Source organism: Salvia splendens, chromosome 5 (assembly GCF_004379255.2).
Source record: "Salvia splendens isolate huo1 chromosome 5, SspV2, whole genome shotgun sequence".
NCBI classification, from domain to species: domain Eukaryota; kingdom Viridiplantae; phylum Streptophyta; class Magnoliopsida; order Lamiales; family Lamiaceae; genus Salvia; species Salvia splendens.
The window spans coordinates 12,924,457-12,944,704 of NC_056036.1; the positions used below are offsets into that span (position 1 = coordinate 12,924,457).

Sequence of the window (20,248 nt, forward strand, 5' to 3'; positions counted from 1 at the left end):
ATTGTGCCTGATGCCTAGTTTGTGAGTGCGCTCCATTAGGCTATAGGGCTATGTTAAACGAATTCGGGTCTGAGTAGGGCCGCAAACCCTATCAGGCTAGTGTACACAGGTGGGATCGTGAGCCGTCCTTGCTAGTCGGCCGGTCTCGTGGGCGAATAGTGTGGCCACACTTTCGTCGCACTATGGAAAGAGAATGTGATTGAATGATTGATGAGAAAGTGGGGAGATTGATTGTTTGGCCAGACTTTGAAATATTTTTGTGTTCTCGTGATATTTCTTAACTACATAAAACTCGAGATCACTGGTATGGATGACATAACTGTATTTATGAAAATATTTTCGGCATGAGCCCATTGAGTACAACAAGTACTCAGCCATGCATGTGTTTTCCCTATGTGCAGGTTGAGCGGGATGTTGCGGTGGATGTTGAGTCGGCATAGGGAATTTGGATGCGTTGTGTCTTCATACATAGGCGTCATCCTTGACTCTCTTTGAAACCTTATTTCCGCTGCTATATATATATTTTTGAACTAAAATACTATTCTTTTAAGCTAATTGAGCATTTCTTATGAACTGTTATCCTTAAATGCTATACTTAAATGTTTGACCTTGGGTCACGATCGTCTCGTTTGTAACACCCCTAGTATGGGCGGTCGTGACACATTTTATGCATGATAAATACACTACACTTATAGGTCCATCATTTCATGTATTTAAAATTATTAAATCATTTTTTCACTAAGTCATTTTACACGTAAATTAATTATACTAAGTCATCTTACACTAAGATTTTTAGGAGATTACTTTTTTCATTCTTTATAAATACAGCAAATGTAGACAAATAAAAAGTGTAATTAACTTCAAATTTTTTGTCATTAAATACTGCTCCATATAAATTAAATTAATAATACAAATGATTATGTAGTGTCTAATTAAATAAAATATATGGATAATTATTTAGTGTTGATATTAACTGTATGGATATTATATATTTTGTTAAAATTAAAAAAATATTTAATAAAATAAAATAATTAAAAAACTAATTTTAAAAATAAATAATAATAATAATAAAATGATTAACGAACTAATTTTATTACATTAATCATTTTTAATATAGCATGAAAAAACTTCATAAACAAAATAGACAAATGGTTGTTGCATGATAAAGCAATTAAATTTAAAATTTTATAAAGTAGAACTACTATTAAAAAAATGATCGTCATTCCAATTACTATATATTATGTGGTATATATATTATTTAGTGTTTATATATAGTGTGTCTATTATATATAGAATATGCATAAACTTTCCATATAATAAAATGGTGTATATTTATTATAGAGTGTTTCCATATTTTATATATCTAGTTGGAATATATATTTCCATTTGTCAAAATTTTATAGATGTGACATACCAAATAGGATTGCCACATTGGTATTCCTTGACTAGGGAATTTTTTTCTCCATAATCTATGGGCTGACTAAATATTCTGCTAAATTTAGAGGATTAGGATTCGTAATTTTTAGTTTGATAAAACTATAACTCGATTAGCTCGCAATCCGAGTAGGGCTAACCTGAAATCCGATGGACTAGCCCAGTGGATTAGACCTAGGTGCAATTATTTTCTATTATTCGTTTGTTTGAAACTTCATTCGACACTTTATTGATGATTTTTTTTAATATAAATAACTAAACAAAAAATAATCTTAAATTTTATACTATTAAATATACATATACATTATTTTTTAATATAATAATAGCTAAATAAATTGGAAAATTCATATATATAAGTAAATTAGTATTAATTCACGTTTGAATTTAAGCATATATCTCAAAATTATCATCATTAAACATTTTACATCCTATAAATATGATTAATTTCTATTATTATATATTGAATTGATCATATGTTAATTTTATCGGTGGCAGCCCGATTAGACCATTAGGGTTAGGATTGAATATTTTATAATATGATAAAAAAAATGCAATCTAATTAGCTCGTATCCGATTAACCCAAAACCTAAATAGGGTTGGCTCAAAACCCGTTGAGCTAACTCGATTAATATCCCTAGTTCTATGTTCATTTGCTTATATTTTCTTATTACAACAACGGTTTTAGCAATGCTTATTTTATATGTACTTTTTATTGTTGTTATATTCTGAGTTTGTTTTTATACTACTAGCTCATCATCTTTTTTGAGTTAAGTATTTTGTGTCGCATAAAAACGATTATGTATCCTACTTACTTTTTCGTAGCAAAGTACTTAATAAGTTATCCTCCGGCATGTTATGTCACAACTCAACAACTTAATTTGGAGTGAAATTACAATGATAAAATTGATTAAATTTGAAATTATTGTCATAGAAATGGTAAATGGAGAAATAATTGAATTGCTACAATTATTAAAAGTTTGATAAAATGAATTAATAAAATGACTAAATATTTGGATAGATGATTATCCTTGAAAGAAATGAAAAAGGATACTAACATTGTTTGCTATAATTGCGGACTTGCGGTGAAGATTCAAGTTCTTGTTGATTTAATGTAGTGGTACTAATTTAAACTAGACCATGGGCAAGAGTTAAGTGATAACTAAATACACTCTTATTTTTGTGATTATTTTACTCATATAGTGGAAATCCAGTGCATTAGTACGTAGCCATTTCAAAATTAGTGGAGTTAACAAAATTCTACTTATGACATAATTTTGGGAAGTTACAGTGAACATTCAAACATTGGAAAGTTATGCATTCAATCTCTATTGAAACATAATTTTGGGTAATGCAATTAGTACATAATTTACATCATCAAACTTGGTCATGCGATTGCTGGACCTCCAACACTAATACCACACCACAAATTAAACCATTTTTTTCTTGCATTTTCCGAAAAAATCTATGCTTGACTCAGACATCGTCTAGCCTCACGATTGTTGGTATTTGCCCATTGTTGACGAAGCTAATCTTGTTCAACCTCACACAGCCTAGGACCTGCTCCGGAAGCTCTTCTGGCTTCTGAGCCTGTTTGCAACGGCACAATTTCAAAGTCAGTCTGTGTACCTAGCTTTAATACCAATTTTGAATACTTGTACGGACGATTGTTGTTGGCCGATAGACCATCATACACGTCCATGCATATGTAGCACTTCTCGTGTGCCAAACACAAATGATATTTACCTCGTCTCAACTGAGATTGGTAGTAATTTTGAATACATGAATGTATTTAGATTTTCTCATAATTCCAACTAACCTGAATTGTCAATCCAAGATCCAATATTCCATTGCCTAACCGCTCACGGAATGCATCAAGTCCCTTCCTTGCTATGAAGCTGAAGTGATGAATGTCAAGATCAACCTCAAAGTAGTTGGTACCCTGTGTAAAAGATCAAGATTTATAGTAAGATAATATGCCAGTAGGAAACGAAAAACCAGCACTAGAAATAGTCAGAACAATTAAAGAGAAGAAGAAAGAAGAAAAGAAATGGTCACACCAATTCAATCCATAAGCAGAAGAGATCCCTCACCTCATAGAAGCTGTGCTGAGGGCGAGAAAGAACAGGCTTTTCATTGTACGCGTTAAGAAGCTTTCTCTCCGTATTATTTGAGACGAGATCATCAGGATTAACCACTCCAACCATGATTTTCAGTCTTTCTCTGAAAGGAATAGTTGATTCTTTTCTGTAGCCTTTAACAACCTCCTTTTCGTCCTCGATAAATCTCTGCAGCCAAAAAGGATTCAGAATGACAAAACCAAAAAAAAAGCACTAACCGAAATTATACTTGGAGATTGCAGTTTATACAGATTCCTAACAACATGTAACTAATTTAAACAGTTAAGCAATAACTATTGTTGCAATCAATTGTTTTTATTTGATTTGATAAAGAAAATGCATGATAGATTGTGGCAGAAGCTCAAAAAATATTATGATAGTACCTTGATCATTTCTTGGAAATGGGGAGATATGTCGGTCTCAAAAGTCTCCGAGAGCTTAAAATATAGTACGAGGCTCAAGCCCTCCCCGTCCCCTTCGCCAAGAAACATAGAAGGTGCATATGTGGGAAGCTGCAGCAACACAAACAAACACATCAAGCCGGTGTTTGAGAGTCGCATTACAATGATCTATTCTTGAATAGGAGAACACAGTCACCTGAATGTTAACAATTAGCAGTGGGGGCACTCTCCCTTCCGATTTTATAGAAGGCAGTTCCAAGTGCTGAGCAATGTGGTTAATCTTTTTCGGGCATGCAAAAAGATCCACGCCGATTGGAACGAAAGGAGTGACATCTGGTGCAGGATTCTTCTTCTTGTCTCTGCAAAACTACATCATTCAGACACTAGTTCCACCAACATAGAATCATGTGTCTTAACATTTTTAACAGGGACGATGCGTACTTGAAAAAGCTAGGTCCACGGAGCTTAAAAGTGGATGGCAGAATCTCGGACCAACTTCCAGGAGTTGGCTTTCCGTCAGTTATACAAGGAATCAATAAGCCGGCCCTAGGGCAATAAAGATACTTTGTTGCTGATGCACCTGTATCGAGTTATGTTAAAATCAGATCAATTGGGCACACATAATAAGATTCAAAGGTTACTTACAAAATTTATTTGTTTCTTCCTCGATAGACTTTTGAGTGATGGAGAGCCTGATAATAGTTGCTGACTTTCTTTGAGATTGGGTTTCTGCGTTGTGCATCTTGTTGTTGACACTTAAGGTGGGAACCAATGCAGGCAAGACAGACTTCAATATGGTCTCGGACGTCTTATCATCATGCTCACTAGTATCAACTTTGATACCGTTAAAACTTAAGTAGGCCCGGTCTAGTTTTAGTGTCTTCACGGAACCAGAATCTTCACTGTTCACTAAGCCAGAACGCTCTTTTCTTTGGGTATCTATTAGCATTACTCCATCTTTACTTGAGAACAAGTCTTTAAGATTACTCTTGGTATCTACTTCACAGTGAATAACTTGTCCATTTGCATATGGGGCATAATCTACAGAACAATAAAGTGGAATGATGGTCCCAATAAGTTAATGCCTAGTAGTATGTGATTGTTTACCTCCATGTACACTACTAAAGTCATCATCGGAGTCGGACTCCAGTAAGCTGACTGTGTCAAACCATTCTTCCTGGTACATTGCTGTAGAAATATAAGTATATCACGTCATTCTTTAACATGGCCATACTCATAATCCTCAAAAAATGGAGGTTCTGAGTTTAGAGAAGAAGATATGCATACCATTGACATCAATTTGACTGTGGTGAAATTGCAGCTGAGTGAGATGGAAAGTAGAATTAGAGACTGATGATCTTCTGCATTTGGTAGTTGTGTGGACAAACTCACTAACAGCGAAATCAGTGGACACGTGACCTCCCTTCCTGTTTACCTCTGAAGCTGATTTCACGTGTCTCTTTTTGGAGTGTCTGTAGTACCTCCTTACTCTATTACTTTTTGATGGTTTAGTTGCTAAATAAGGAGATGATACACAAGCACCCATTATAGAAATTCAGTCTCTAAATCTCTGCAAAATATAACGTGCGCCTCACTATCTACATTTTCATCAAAAATAGTGCTTGCTAGACTCGCATACCTTAGCATGACATTTATGAACAACGAAGCACCTTACAACTGCAACAAGTGCAGTCCCCCCCTTTCAATGGGTTAGAGATGAGAAAAAAGATTCATGAATTGCATTCTCCACTTCTCCTGATGAACTAAAAACACATCAAGAGTGCTAAGTGGGAGCCTAATTCAGAAAATTATGGAAATTCAACCAACATCATATCCAACACTATAGACCATTTCCAACTAGTAGTGGCATACCGCTTGAACGAAAAAGATAGCAAACATCAACAGATGAAAGAATGTAACACACCATTGTTGTTGATACTTTACCTAAGTGCTCACAAGGAGATCAAACATCAAATATTTGCTACTATCATTGATCAAATTCATTGATATTCCTTCAAGCATTATTAACATTTGACAAATGGGATTCAAGAACCAAAAACATAAACTAGTAAAACTGTAATTTTTAAGAAGATGAAAAGTGGGACACATAGAAACGTACAACAATAAAATACAACAGCTAAAGATAAATCCCATCTCATGTCAGACAAGAATCAGAACAGAAGCATCAATAATACCATTTCAATCTCAAAAACCTCATTCATATTTATATGATTAGAAGAAGAAATTTACATAGGAAACTCAACCAAAAATACATGAAAGACAAAACACACACACATGGTGTGTGAAAATGAGAGAGGGACCTGTAACAAAGGGTTTCCAGGGGAAAGGAGAAGTGGGTCCGGCAATGTGGGGATCCAAACAGAAACTTTCTCCTGTCTATATTCCTCCCTTTTTCTTTCCCTTTCTGTACCTATTGTTGTTGACGATACAGAGAAGAAAAAGGGAAGATGGGAGATAGAAACGTTGTTTGGACAGTTTATTTGGTGTATTTCCCTCCTTTCTCGTTGTTATTACAAGTGTTGAATCCTCCTTATTATCCGTCTTTTAACCGCTATCTAATCCTAAAATATTGTTTTTTTATTCTATCAAATGTGTATGAGTGTATCATTTAATAAATATTTAATATTTAGCAGGAGCACGATGGATTTTGGCTTTTCACCTTCTACCTAAAATCATGCAAAAGTGTTGCGATATGATTTTATTTTTAACATTAAGGATCGATTTTCACTCATTATTTATGTTGTTTACTCAAAAATGTCACATTATATAGGTAAGAATATAAGCCAAAATTGGTCCTGAACATATAGTTATTTTATGATTTTAGTCATATACATTATGTTTTGAATTTTTTCATCCCAAACATTTCAACTCAGATCACAATCGGTCCAAAACTGACGGTTCCGTTAAATTGTAACGGTGTCTTTAAACACAATTTTACCCAATAAACATTTTAATTATATTTTTTTTATTATTCATAAAATAAAATATAATATATTAAAACAAAATAAAATAATGTAGTATTTCATTTCATAGCTGCCGCCGCCTCACCCTCTCCGACCAACACCTTGCGGCGGGTTTCTCCGACGGCGCCGTCTGCCTCTTCCACATCCCCAGCCATCTACCCGCAGCACTACGACGGCCTCGGCCGCTTCTCCAGCACCGTCTCCGGGATCATCCTCTTCCACGCCCGTCTCGTCTTCGCCACCCTCGACTGCAACATCCATATGGCCGCCTTCAACGGCATCTCTCCCCTCCGTAGGGCCCACCTCGGCGACGTCGCCAGCTCCACTTATAACAGCAAACAAGTGACTTGTTATAAGCAGAGCTGTGAACTGCAAATTTCACCCAATTAGAATATTCCCCACTATGTATATGTGAGGGAGAGGTTGGATTTTGCTTGCTACAGTCTGTCAAAGAAGTTACTATGTGAAACTAAGAAGTTACTATGTGAAACTATAAGAGCATCTGCAGTGATGAGCAGGACGCTGTCTGGCATGGCACCGCTATCCACCACTGCGAGCAGCTGACGTGGCGCGTTCTGATTGACCAACGGTATTTCCGTTGGAAATTCATATTAATTTTTTTAAATCGAAAATAATACCAAAAATTAAAAAAATATATTTTCAGAATCCTAAAAATCTGGCTGTTTTTTTACCGCTTTTCTGGATTTTTTTTATTTTATTATCCCCAAAATCATCTATAAATACACACATTCATCATCCATTGTTCACGTCAAATCATCTATCATTCGTATTTTTTCATACAACTTATATCTACATCTTTCTCTCTCACTTTAACCCTCAAATAGATTTCACTCATCTCATTGCAGAAGCGGAGCGCGAAGAACAAGAATACTATGAACAACATCGTGCCGCCTATGAAGCCTATGTCGCAGCGAATACCCCCACCCCTCCTCCTCAACCAACTAGATCAATTAGCCGATACATCCATCGTGACCGGGAGGGAGCCAACGAAAGGCTCGTTGCCGACTATTTTTCCGACCAACCGCGGTTTCCGGAAGATTACTTTCGGCACTGTTTTCGCATGTCAAAACGTTTGTTTATGCGTATTGTCAACACATTGTCCGCCCGTGTTGAATACTTTCAAACAAGTACAAACGCAATCGGTCGGCAAGTCTCTCAACGTTGCAGAAGTGTACGTGTGCCATCCGACAACTTGCTACTGGGCAAACGGTTGACCTCTTCGATGAGTATTTGCATGTCGGTGAGTCCACTGGAATCATTTGCCTTAAAAAATTTTGTGAGGGCGTTCGTTCAGCTTTCGGGGATGAATTCCTTCAGGCACCCACCACCGATGATTGTCAATCCATGGTTTTCCTAGTATGCTTGGCAGCATTGACTGCATGCATTGGAGGTGGAAGAATTGTCCGACTGCTTGGAGGGGGCAACACTTAAGCGGCCACAAATGCGGCGACCCAACACTTATCCTTGAAGCGGCCGCCGACTACCGCCTTTGGATTTGGCATGCATATTTCGGTGTTGCCGGATCCAACAACGACTTGAACGTGCTATATTCTTCACCACTCTTCAATGATGTGTTGAATGGTGTAGCACCGGCGATCGACTACACCGTCAACGGAAATACATACCACATAGGTTACTATCTCGCCGATGGTATCTACCCAAGGTGGTCGACTTTCGTGAAGACGCTCAGCAACCCGCAAGACCCAAGACGGGTTCTTTTTGCACAACGTCAAGAGTCCGCTCGTAAAGACGTCGAAAGAGCTTTTGGGGTCCTTCAAGTCCGATTCAACATTGTGAAGACCCCATCTCGGCTGTGGTACGTGAAAAATATCGCTGACATCATGTACACGTGTATTATCTTGCACAACATGATTATAGCCGACGAAGGACCGAGAGTGGCTAGCTTTTACGAGGAGGATGAAGCCAGAAGCTCAACCGCGAAGTCTCCCTCACGCCGAGGTGTGCATACGACGGTGGGTTAGAGGATCGAAACAAGACACACAATGAGCGATACCCGAACCCACGTTGAGCTACAAGAAGACCTAATCAAACACATTTGGGCGAAATTCGGCCACGAGTAGTGGGTTTTTTTAATTTTATGAATTTAATTAAGTAATTTTTAATTTTATGAATTTAATTAAGTAATTTTTAATTTTTAGGATTTAAATTATGTAATTTTTAATTTTTAAGACTTTAATTATGAAAATTTTAATTTTTAGGATTTTAATTATGTACTCCCTCCGTCCACTATTAGGAGTCCCATTTTTTTTACACGAGTTTTAAGAAATGTTATGAAAAGTGGGTGAAAAAAAGTTTGTGGAATAGGGGTCCCACTTGTATATATTAGTTTTAAATGAAATGTGAGTGGAATGAGTTAGTGGAAGGTGAGACCCTATTACCATTTATGGTAAAAGTGAACTGAGACTCCTATTCACGGACGGACTAAAATGGAAAAACGGTAGGATTTTAATTATGTACTCCCTCCGTCCACTATTAGGAGTCCCATTTTTTTGGCGACACGAGTTTTAAGAAATGTTATGAAAAGTGGGTGGAAAAAAGTTTGTGGGATAGGGGTCCCACTTATATATATTAGTTTTAAATGAAATGTGAGTGGAATGAGTTAGTGGAAGGTGGGACCCTATTACCATTTATGGTAAAAGTGAACCGGGACTCCTATTCACGGACGGACTAAAATGGAAAAACGGGACTCCTATTCGGGGGCGGAGGGAGTAATTTTTAATTTTTTAAAATTTGTAATATTATTCCGGTTATTTTTAATGCATTTTAATATTGTGAAAATATCTTTATTTAAATTGAATAATAGAATGGTGGGACCCTTGAGCTTGTCCTTGCGGAAGAGCACGGATGTGGGTGTTGTGCTCTTGTCTAAGAGCAGAGAGTAAAAAATTGGGTCCGAGCCCACATCTGTGCTAGTTGGCAAGAGCACGGATGTGGATGCTCTAATGTGAAACAGTCACTTTCCCCAATTTTTTGGAAGATGTTTCCAACCCAGTAACTGTAAGTAATTCAACCTGGAACACCTTTTGTGGAAGGTGGAAAGGTGGAGGCGGCTGGGGATGTGGAAGAGGCGAACGGCGCCGTGGGAGAAACCCGCCGCGAGGTGGGGGTCGGAGAGGGCGAGGCGGCAGCAGCTATGAATTGAAATACTACATTATTTTATTTTGTTTTAATATAGTATTTTTTATTTTTAGAATAATATAAAAAATATAATTAAGATGCTTAATTGGGTCAAACTCGTGTTTAAAGATGTTGACCGTTAAAATTTAACGGAACCGTCAATTTTGGACCGTATTGATCCGAGTTGAAATGTTTGAGATGCAGAAATTTAAAACATAATGTCTAGAACCTAAATAATAAAATGATTATATGTCCAGGACCAATTTTGGCTTTTACTAAATAGGAGTATTTGATACCGATCATTTCACTTTTGAGAATATTATCTTATACAAATTTTTAGGCGGAATATCAACATGATAACCAAAATTAGACGTTGATTATCTAAATTATACGGTAATCACCCACAATTACTCAATCAACAACAGATATGTCAAAGAACTGGGAATTTTGCTTGCTATCTTCTTCCAATATCGTTTGCATTCTTTAACTCATTTGCAATTGCAATGTACTCTATTTATTTATGTAAGAAAACTTTAGGTAGCTCGTGAATAGGTGTGACATTTTGCATTGTGAATCAGAACAACTATATAATGATTGAAGACGATGAGATTTTGACAAAAAAGACGAATGACCCTCTTGACATATAAATAAATAAATACAGTTTTATGAACACGACGAGGCTTAAAATTTTTATCTATTTGCCTATAAAAAATATACAGTTTTATGAACAGATAAATGTCAGTGTTCAGGAAAATATATAGTTGCAACTTCATACCAGTATATATCATGAGTAGAGAACGAAGGTCGAAAATGACATACAATCTGAAATAAAAGAACCAACAAAATGATCCTAATGGCATTCTCAGTTTGCAGCTCATGGATTCACCTAAAGAAGCTCTCCGATACAACACTTGTCTGGACATTTGTAAGCAATTGTGACCAGCTAAACAGAATTTACACGCGTTCTACATATTATACACATTAGTATGGCCACAAGTTCTTACAGAGGAAGCTAAATGCAAACAAAACAAATATGCTGCGTTGAAACAAAGCAAAACCTCAGTAGTCGGGAATATTGGCAAAACGGTATCCTTGGGCACCTCTCCACGAGTAGTAGGCAATCCGAGTTTCATAAAATCCTACAATCATTTCATAATAGTAAGTATAGAAACTGTGCCATTGAGCATGCAATTACAGAAACAAATTGCATCTGAGATATGGACGATTTCGGGTTATAAGTATTTATAGGTTTAAAACATATTGCACCAAAAACATACAAATTATAAAAAGAAGGTCTACTGACGGGTGGAGCATACGAATTATGGATTACCCCAGAGGAAGACCGCGTAGAGCACTATGTAGTACTTACAACCATTCTCTAGACCATACACAGGCAATAAATAATTGTACAAAGAGGTTATTGAGTTACCTGGCAGGAAGGTAAGTAAACCCAGTCCTAATAGGCCATAAGCTTGGGAGAACTCCCCTCCCATGTGACCAGTGAAGATGAAAACTGCAAGCAAGAGAAGCAGGCACCCAAGTAGGAGCAAAAAGATTGCAAGAATTATTGATTTCCAAGGAACTCTGTCATAGCTTCTGGGAGCATAATCAAATCTGGGGTCATGTCGATTTTGACCACCACCATTATAATTGCTATCGTCATCATCAACAAGACGACTATACTGGACGTTCCGTCTGGATGCCATTCTCGTAAGTCTTGGTTATAGGAATATACCTGGAAAACCTCATGCAAAACAATAACACGGCTTCAATGCAAAACGCAAGAGGATATATTTGAAAACACCAACAAAGGTTTATAGAGTAAAATGTAAAGCCAAATGACACCTCCAACGCTAGAATAGAGAAGTATGTCTTTAAAACAAATTCATGGCTAAAGGCACCATATGCTTTAGAAAGGTAGCAACAACAGATTATTACTAAGCCATTTATGTCAATTCCTCATAAGTTTACATATTTAAAAACATCCGTCTATTTGCAAAAACTATAAGCCTAAGAAACTGCAATAAACCAACACATTATATGAAACATTATACGCACTAAATGCTTATGCATTCATTCAGTCAAATATGATAATGCTCTTAAAACAAGAGTGAGATACAGCAATATACGTAGCCCTTTACTTCTATACTCAGCCAACTGTTCCAAAATAATCCACATAGAAATAAAGCCCATACATAGGCAAAATGGCTATTGTGAACAATATCAAAATCTCATATAGATGTGAAGTACAAATCTTAAAAGTTCGCTAGTAAAATCCACATATGAAAATGGTGCTCAGAACCAAACAGTTACTGTATTGCTAAAAACTCAAAAGATATCTGGACTGCACCAGCTGATTTTGAATAAGGAGTCAATGATGAAGAAATTCCTACATCTGTTGATATCCCTAAGAATGACAGCTTTCCTTATGGATCAAACAGAATTCATAAACGTTTTTTTATCTAAAATTCAATTGGATCAAAACAATATCACCCCAACCTGAAATTCCCCAAATAATATGTACCACATAATCAGCAATAAAGTTCAAAAATCCAAAATCAACAAAATGCTCTTTCCACTATAGATGCATAGTACATATCATTATTCCAATTGTTAGATACATAAGTCCAAAACAGAAAAATGATAAAACTTGCAGATCTCATTACAAAAACCCTACAAAGAGTGAACTGAGATGGAAAGAAGAGCACAATTCCACGGCGGCAGCGGCTGGGAGCTGACGTGCTGACCGGTCGGCCGAGAAAAAAAAAGAAAAGGGGCTGAGGCGGCGGAAGTGGTGGTAGATTGGTGAGTTTTGAAGGCAATTTGAGAGAAGAAGAGGAAGAAGGAATTATATAGAGAGAAGAGTGATTGCTAAAAAGAGTAAGCAATAAGTTTCATAAGATCCCTAAAATCCTCGATGATGATCACTCCAGCATATTAGAATTAAGAATCAGTCATTAAATGTATGAGAATTTACCAAGGAAAAGTCGCCGGCGGCGGCGCACAGCTGAGAAAAGTAAAACCGCGCAGCTCAGTTTTGAGTTTTCTGAAACGGGATATAGTGGAAGAGAGCGGCGATGAATGAGTGAGAAAATGAAAGTCGCCGAAGTTGAGTGAGCATAGGATTCAGATCATATGTAATTCAACAAATCGTACACATATTTTGGATCACGTATCAGGGCATCCGCGCCAACGTATAACGGATGGGCATCCGCAGTGGCGCGGATGTCCTGGCGGAATTCCTCGCGGAATTCCCAAAAATACCTTCTCCCACGTCATAAGGACTTTCCACTGCACTATCACGTCATACGGAATTCTCACCGCACAATGGCGAAATTCCTCGCGGAATTCCCAATGGAATTCCCACAATAAAAAAAAATCACAAATTAAACAATTTCCGGAAGTAAACAATTTCCGTAATTAAAATTTCGACACAAATAGGAAAAAAATTCCATTAAAAACGAAAAGTACATTTCGCCAAATAAAAAAAATACATTTCAATAATTAAAAACTACATCAACGACGACCCCTACGCTGCCACACTTCTTTAATAATATCGTTCTGGAGTCGAACGTGGGCTTGTTTTTGGGGCATGTCGTCGGCAAATGCACGGACTCGATCGACGTCGTCATGTAGTATCCTCATGCGTACATTGCTAGTGGCCACGTCGTGGCTTGGACCCGCAGCATCAACATCATCATTGGCCCAATCGGTCAGTGCTGGACCTTTATCTTCGACGATCATGTTGTGCATGATAATACACGCGTACATGATGTCGGCGATGCTGTCAACATACCACAGCCGTGATGGACCCTTCACTCCCGCCCATCGAGCCTGTAGCACACCAAATGCCCGTTCCATATCCTTGCGCGCTGCCTCCTGACGTTGCGCAAAGTATACCTTCTTCGCATCCGTTGGGCATCTGATCGTCTTCACAAAGACGGGCCACATCGGGTAGATCCCATCCGCCAAATAATAGCCCATGTTGTGCTGGTTGCAGTTGGCGACGAAGTTGACGACCGGACCGACGCCCATGCACTGGTCGTTGAAAAGGGGCGACGACTGGAGGACGTTAATGTCGTTGTTCGCCTCGGCTACTCCAAAATAGGCATGTCAAATCCACAACCGGTAGTCAGCTACCGCTTCAAGGATCATCGTGGGATTTTTGGCCTTGAAACCGGTAGTGTACATCCATTTTCCAAGCAGCGGGGCAGTTCTTCCATTCCCAGTGCATACAATCTATGCTGCCTAGCATCCCCGGGAAGTCGTGCTGAGACCCGTGCATATCCAGCAGAGCCTGACAATCTTCGGGGGTAGGCTTCCGAAGATACCTATCCCCGAATATCTCCCTAACGCCCTGACAAAAATACTTCAGGCAATCACGGGCTGTCGACTCGCCGATGTGGAGGTACTCGTCGAACATGTCCGTCACACCTCCGTACGCCAATTGCCTGATTGCGGCAGTGCACTTCTGAATCGGCGTGTGGCCGGGTTTACCAGCTGCATCCTTCCGCACCCTGAAATACTCGTATCGACGCTCCAAAGCGCCACCGATACGCATAAACAGCGGCCGCTGCATCCTAAACCGTCGCCGGAATAGAGTCTCCCCAAACCGTGGCTCCGGCGCAAAGTAGTCCTCGTACAACCGACGGTGGGCAGCGAGGTGGTCGCGGGGTACTATAGTGCGACGATGGATGGATCGAGGCACCGCCGGCGCCGAGGCCACTTGTTCTTCCCTCGTCGCGGCCTCCCGCACACGTGCCCAAATCGAAGCCATTATGTCTTCAGGATGGCCACTATCAGCCATTACTATTATATAAAAGAAATTTAGAGAGAGAGAAACTTGTTAAAAAAAGTAGTGCGAATGAAATGAAGTTCAACGAGCAGTATACATATACATTACAAAAAAATGAAATAAAGCGGAATTCCGCGGGAGTCGACGCAATGGCGGAATTCCGCTTAACACCGCGGACCTGCGACGTCCTCGGGGGAATTCCGTATCCGTTGCGGGCATGTACAATGGCGGACGTCAGTGACGGAATTCCCGCACGCCGGTAGGAATTTCGCCCCGACGGGCGCCAATGCGGATGCTGTAATGGAGTAGTTGGTTTTGGAATTTGGATGGCGAGGGCCAATTTCTCTTTTTTCACTCTTCTTTTTTTTTTTCTACTGGACCATTATATAACTGTGTTATGTGTTACTCCTATCTCGAGAAAAATCTGTTTTATATCTAAAATGTTTAAAATAATAATTTAACTATTTAAATAACGCTTACAACAATAAAACTCCATCATAATTGAATCTTTTTCCATAACCTTCAAATTAATAATTTGAATAATCAAATTCAAAACAATTTATAAAGTCATGGTCCACTTTCTATGCTGAAGATTGCGTACTAAACAATCGATATTTTCGATACGGTAAGTGTGATATTTCGATATTTTGTTATTTTCCTCATCCCTATTCAAGATTAGTATTTTTTTTTTGGTTTGTATCACTCAAAATATCCACTTTCTATACTTGAAAATAAATTTATTTTCTCTATTCTTATAAAAGTATTCTTTCAATAGAGGAAGTACAAAATTAAATTAGGGACTATTGATCTAACTGTCTGAGTGCAAAGTAATTTCACTAATTAGATAACATATAATTAAAGGGAAAAACTCTTTCACTATCATTTAATTTTATAAATGGTTATTAAACAATACTAGTAGTATTTTTTATTAAATTGGTGATAAAAATTTAATTTATTTCAAAATAAATACTACTACACTAACTTTATATTTTATTTATAATTCAATTCAATTTAATTAATTATTTTATTCCACATAGTAATTAAAATATCATACTATAGTATTTTCTATTTATGTTAATATTATAATTTATTTACAATTCCTTCTTTATTTTGGAGTGCATGTTTCCTTATTAAAATATACTAGAAAATAAAGAAAATTCAATAACTTAGAATAAAAAATTTTCATACATCACCATATATCTTCTCACTTCGCAAAATTATTTAGAAATAAAATTAACCACCATCATCATTTTTTTTTAAATACAGTACGATTTGTTTTAAGATCCTTCCAAAAATAATACTTATTCGGAGTACTATTATAGATTAGAATTTCCCTGGTCGACGATATCTTGCAATGTCCATAATTTGCAAAGGCCAAAAATATAAGTTTCTCTTTGGAATTATTAATTTGATTCTAAGTTATTTAATTTTCTTTATTATCTATTTTTTAAAAGGAAACATTCATGCAATAAAGAAGAAAGTGTAAATAGTTTATAAAGTTAACCTAAATAGAAAATATTACTCTGTATATGATATTTTAATTTTTATGTGGAATAAAATAATTACTTAAATTGAACAAAACTATTACTACTTTATAAATTATAAAGTTTAGTATCCATTTTGAAACAAATTAAATTTAGTACCAATTTGATATAAACGCCATACTAAATTAATATGGGAAGGATTGACAGTGAATGTATATATATATGATATATGGAAGTAATAAAAGAAAAGGATTCAACGGCCATTTTCAAATGCCACCCATATATTTAATTTATCACTTTAGATTTCTCAAAGTCAATCTAACAACCTCCCTATTAAAAATTCATCTTGACTTTACTAAAAATCAAACATAATCCAAACTTATGAACAAGCACAAATGTCACTAAATATCAATCTTTTATGTCCTATTACTTAAAAGAAAATTTAATTGTTTTTGTAATATGTACCCAAAATTTCAATATGATCATGCCTTGTGATTTAAATAAGATATATAGTGTCACCTAAAGATTTAGGGTTCGAAAAATGGACGAGCGATTATTATTGATATAAACTGTATAGTTTGGGATTTAAATATTTATTTCTTAAAATTCATAACATTTTTTACTCCATTAAACTCACCTCTATAATTCTATTCGTATCCCATTCACTACGCGACGCGTCAGCATGTGGACCTTTTGAACCCTCACATATAGAAATAGAAAATATGCTTGTTCTACAATTGCAAATTTGCAATGCGCAAAAAGTTGAATAGTTTTGAACCTTTTGTAATGAACCTTTATTTAAGTTTTCTTTCCTTTCTTTATAGTGAGGGTTCAATTAATTAGGATATACCTTCCACATCTCACTCCATATTATATACTCGTACTTCATTTTACATTATAATATTCCATATCAATTAACCTATATATACAAAGTATTTATAAACCCCACACCTTCACCAAGAAACCAGTCCTCTCTCTCTCTCTCTCTCTCTCTTTCTCTCAATGCCGCGAAACGCAGGAAACACCATTTTCACCACCATTTCCGGCCATTTCAATACCGGATTCCGCACCCTAGACCGCTATCTCTCCCGTTCCGCCCGGCTGCAGCTCATCGATCAGCTCAACAGAATCTTCTGCTCCGCAATTCTCATTCTCCAATCATTCATACAGCTCAAATATCGGGGCATCAACGATCACGCCCAATCCCTCTTCGCAGCCCATCCGACACCAATGCTCGTCGCCGTCGCCAGCTCCGCCCTCTACCTTCTAGCCTACGGCGCCGTGCTCCGATTCCCCTGCCACCGCTTCGCCTCTCTCGCTCATCACGTGCTCGTCTCCTCTGGCTGCACCGCCGTGGCGTCTCTGGCGTCTGTGACGCTCTTCGATACAGCGAGGCCTCTCGTTTACGCTGTTTTGGGATCGCTCGCCGCCGCAGCAGCTGGATTGCTGTATTTCTTGTACCTGAAGCTGGTTGAAGAAGAAGATGAAACAGGGCTTTTGCCGTTTCTCCAAAGGATTTTTTCGCCAACACTCCCAATTTGAATTAAATAAGAAAATATTTCTCATTTTACAATAATCATCACATTCATAGTTCAATGTAATAATATCAGTTAGACAGTCAATCATTACTACACGATCACTCGGTGCAACAGCTCAATCCCAAGTATTGTTAGAAAACAAAATATAATAGAATTAAATTATAATACTTGGTGCCCAAAAATAATTTGAGCTCAGAAATACTTGGAGCACAAGTTCCACCATATTTACTTGATGTAATCCCTATTTAAAGGATGCTATATTCAATGGAATGATCATCCAATTCCACACAAAACTATCGTGTTTTATATTCTTCTCTCTAAGTATGTTGTCTAAACCATTCAACATGGTACTAGAGCACGACTCAGAAAAGTATCATCATCGTCCCTAAAAAAACCCTTCTCGACCCTTAGCCGAAATCTGCATAACCAAATTAAACCATGTCAGATTCAGACCCCGAAAAAATAATTGTCCCATCCCAGTCGGATGAGATTGCTCGGCAGATTGCCGAAATCATGAGCAAAAGTTTTGCCATGATGAAACCCCCAACAATTGAACTAGAAACCACCAGAAAATCATGTCCCATATCGAATTGATACCCAACCTCTCGTGATAGGGGAGAAATTGAATGGAGAAAATTACCACCTATGGGCGGTATTAATGAGGAATGCGATAAATGGCCGGGGGATGGAACCTCACATTACCGGAGTTCCACCGCCCCCGCCACGAACAGATCCAACCTATGCTCAATGGTAGCAAGCCGACAACTGTGTGTTTACATGGATAACACAAAACATCGAATCCAGGCTAGTTAACCGAGTGTCCCAGCAGCCGATGGCCAAGCACGTATGGGACGCGCTGGCGGTCACATATGTAAGCGGAAGAGACAAGATACAAATTTATGACCTGCACATGAATGCAAGTATGGTGAAACTGGGGAACAATTCATTAGAAGAAACGTGGAGTGTTCTACAAGAACTATGGATCTCATTTGACCAAAAACGGACCAATCCAATGAAGTATCCTGAGGATATGGAGATCCATGATCAATTTATACAAGAACAGAGACTATATCAATTCCTAATAGTGATTGACAGCAGGTATGAATCAATCAAGAGGGAAATCATAAAAATGGAGCCACTTCCCTCGGTTAATCACGCCTACAGCATGATCCGGCAAGAAGAAACTAGGGCCCAGATACTGCAGCCGGTGAACAGGCACGGAGGAACCGCTGCAGACGGCATTGGAGCAGGACTCGCCGTTCGGGGGCGGCCGATCTTATCCAGCGGCTCTCGGGGCGGTAATCGTGGCGGTGGAGGCTGGAATCGTCGGAATGATGACGAGGATAAATCCAAATTAGTTTGCTCACACAGTAAACGGAAGAAGCACACCAAAGAAACGTGCTTTGAGCTAGTTGGATATCCCGATTGGTGGGAGGAGAAGCACGACAAACCACCACCACCACCTCGCGCACCCTGGAACTGGGGCGGACATGCCTCTGCAGCAGTTGGAGACTTGGAGATATGGGGGGCGGAGGGAAACCTCACGCCACCACCGAGGGCAATCGGGAGGCCACGCTTGCTCGGGGCGGCGACAAAGATCCCCACGCAACTAAAGGTGGATCTGCTAATTTCGCCGGCGGTACTGTGGTGGCAAATTGGGCGGACGAAATGGTAGGATCAGAGGAGGAAGAGGCGATGCAGTCAAGGTGTGGAGGTAAATTAGGGTTTGGGGAGTCTTTTATTAAGAAACCCCAAACTCTTGGTAATTTATATTTTTTACCCCATTTCCAGAATGTTTCACAGAATGAAACAACCCTAATTATATGTGAAAACCAATTTCAGCCCCTAGACAATCTTGGAATTGCATGTGCCGTGTCTAGAGATCATGAGAAAAATGATAGGTGGATATTCGATTGTGGGGCTACTGATACAATAACCTATGATGCCTCAGATCTCACAAAATTCAGAAACCTAAAAAATCCCATATTCAAACGGCTAATGGGGAGTTTACAGTGGTTGAGGGGGCGGGGACTGTGAAAATATCACCTACACTACAATTATCGAATTGCCTGTATATCCCATCTATGTCTCATAAATTGCTATCCATTAGCCATGTCACAAAGGAATTGAATTGCACTTTGCTAATGCAACCACACTTTTGTCTGTTATAGGATATTTGAACTGGAGAGATAATTGGGCATGGCACTGAACGCGATGGACTCTACTATGTGGATGTGATAGCTCAAAAAGGAACTGCCATGCTAACTCACGGGTCTGCTGATCTGAAAGCTTGGCTTTGGCATCGACGTCTAGGACATCCATCCACGGGTTACTTA

General features: G+C 38.1%; 2 protein-coding genes across 8 annotated transcripts; both read right to left on the minus strand.

The window, feature by feature from the left end:
• Positions 1-2,717: 2,717 nt before the first annotated feature.
• On the minus strand, positions 2,718-6,461 carry LOC121802104. 5 transcript variants are annotated; one of them, XM_042201678.1, is made up of 11 exons: positions 6,274-6,461; positions 5,592-5,707; positions 5,240-5,522; positions 5,060-5,140; positions 4,598-4,993; positions 4,394-4,532; positions 4,149-4,311; positions 3,935-4,063; positions 3,525-3,719; positions 3,251-3,373; positions 2,718-3,021 (listed from the first exon to the last, which is right to left on the minus strand). In XM_042201678.1, exons 3-11 carry the CDS (start codon positions 5,496-5,498, stop codon positions 2,908-2,910), a joined length of 1,599 nt encoding a protein of 532 aa, XP_042057612.1. In that variant the 5' UTR covers positions 5,499-5,522; positions 5,592-5,707; positions 6,274-6,461; the 3' UTR covers positions 2,718-2,907. The 5 variants fall into 5 exon arrangements, with proteins under 5 accessions (XP_042057612.1, XP_042057611.1, XP_042057613.1 ...); XM_042201677.1 differs by having other exon boundaries at positions 5,592-5,715; XM_042201679.1 differs by lacking the exon at positions 5,592-5,707.
• A 4,392-nt stretch (positions 6,462-10,853) lies between these two features.
• On the minus strand, positions 10,854-13,244 carry LOC121802076 (transmembrane protein 230-like). 3 transcript variants are annotated; one of them, XM_042201634.1, is made up of 3 exons: positions 13,073-13,244; positions 11,525-11,830; positions 10,854-11,234 (listed from the first exon to the last, which is right to left on the minus strand). In XM_042201634.1, exons 2-3 carry the CDS (start codon positions 11,799-11,801, stop codon positions 11,155-11,157), a joined length of 357 nt encoding a protein of 118 aa, XP_042057568.1. In that variant the 5' UTR covers positions 11,802-11,830; positions 13,073-13,244; the 3' UTR covers positions 10,854-11,154. The 3 variants fall into 3 exon arrangements, with proteins under 3 accessions (XP_042057568.1, XP_042057569.1, XP_042057571.1); XM_042201635.1 differs by having other exon boundaries at positions 11,525-11,839; XM_042201637.1 differs by lacking the exon at positions 13,073-13,244 and adding an exon at positions 12,773-13,056.
• Between the last annotated feature and the right edge of the window lie 7,004 nt (positions 13,245-20,248).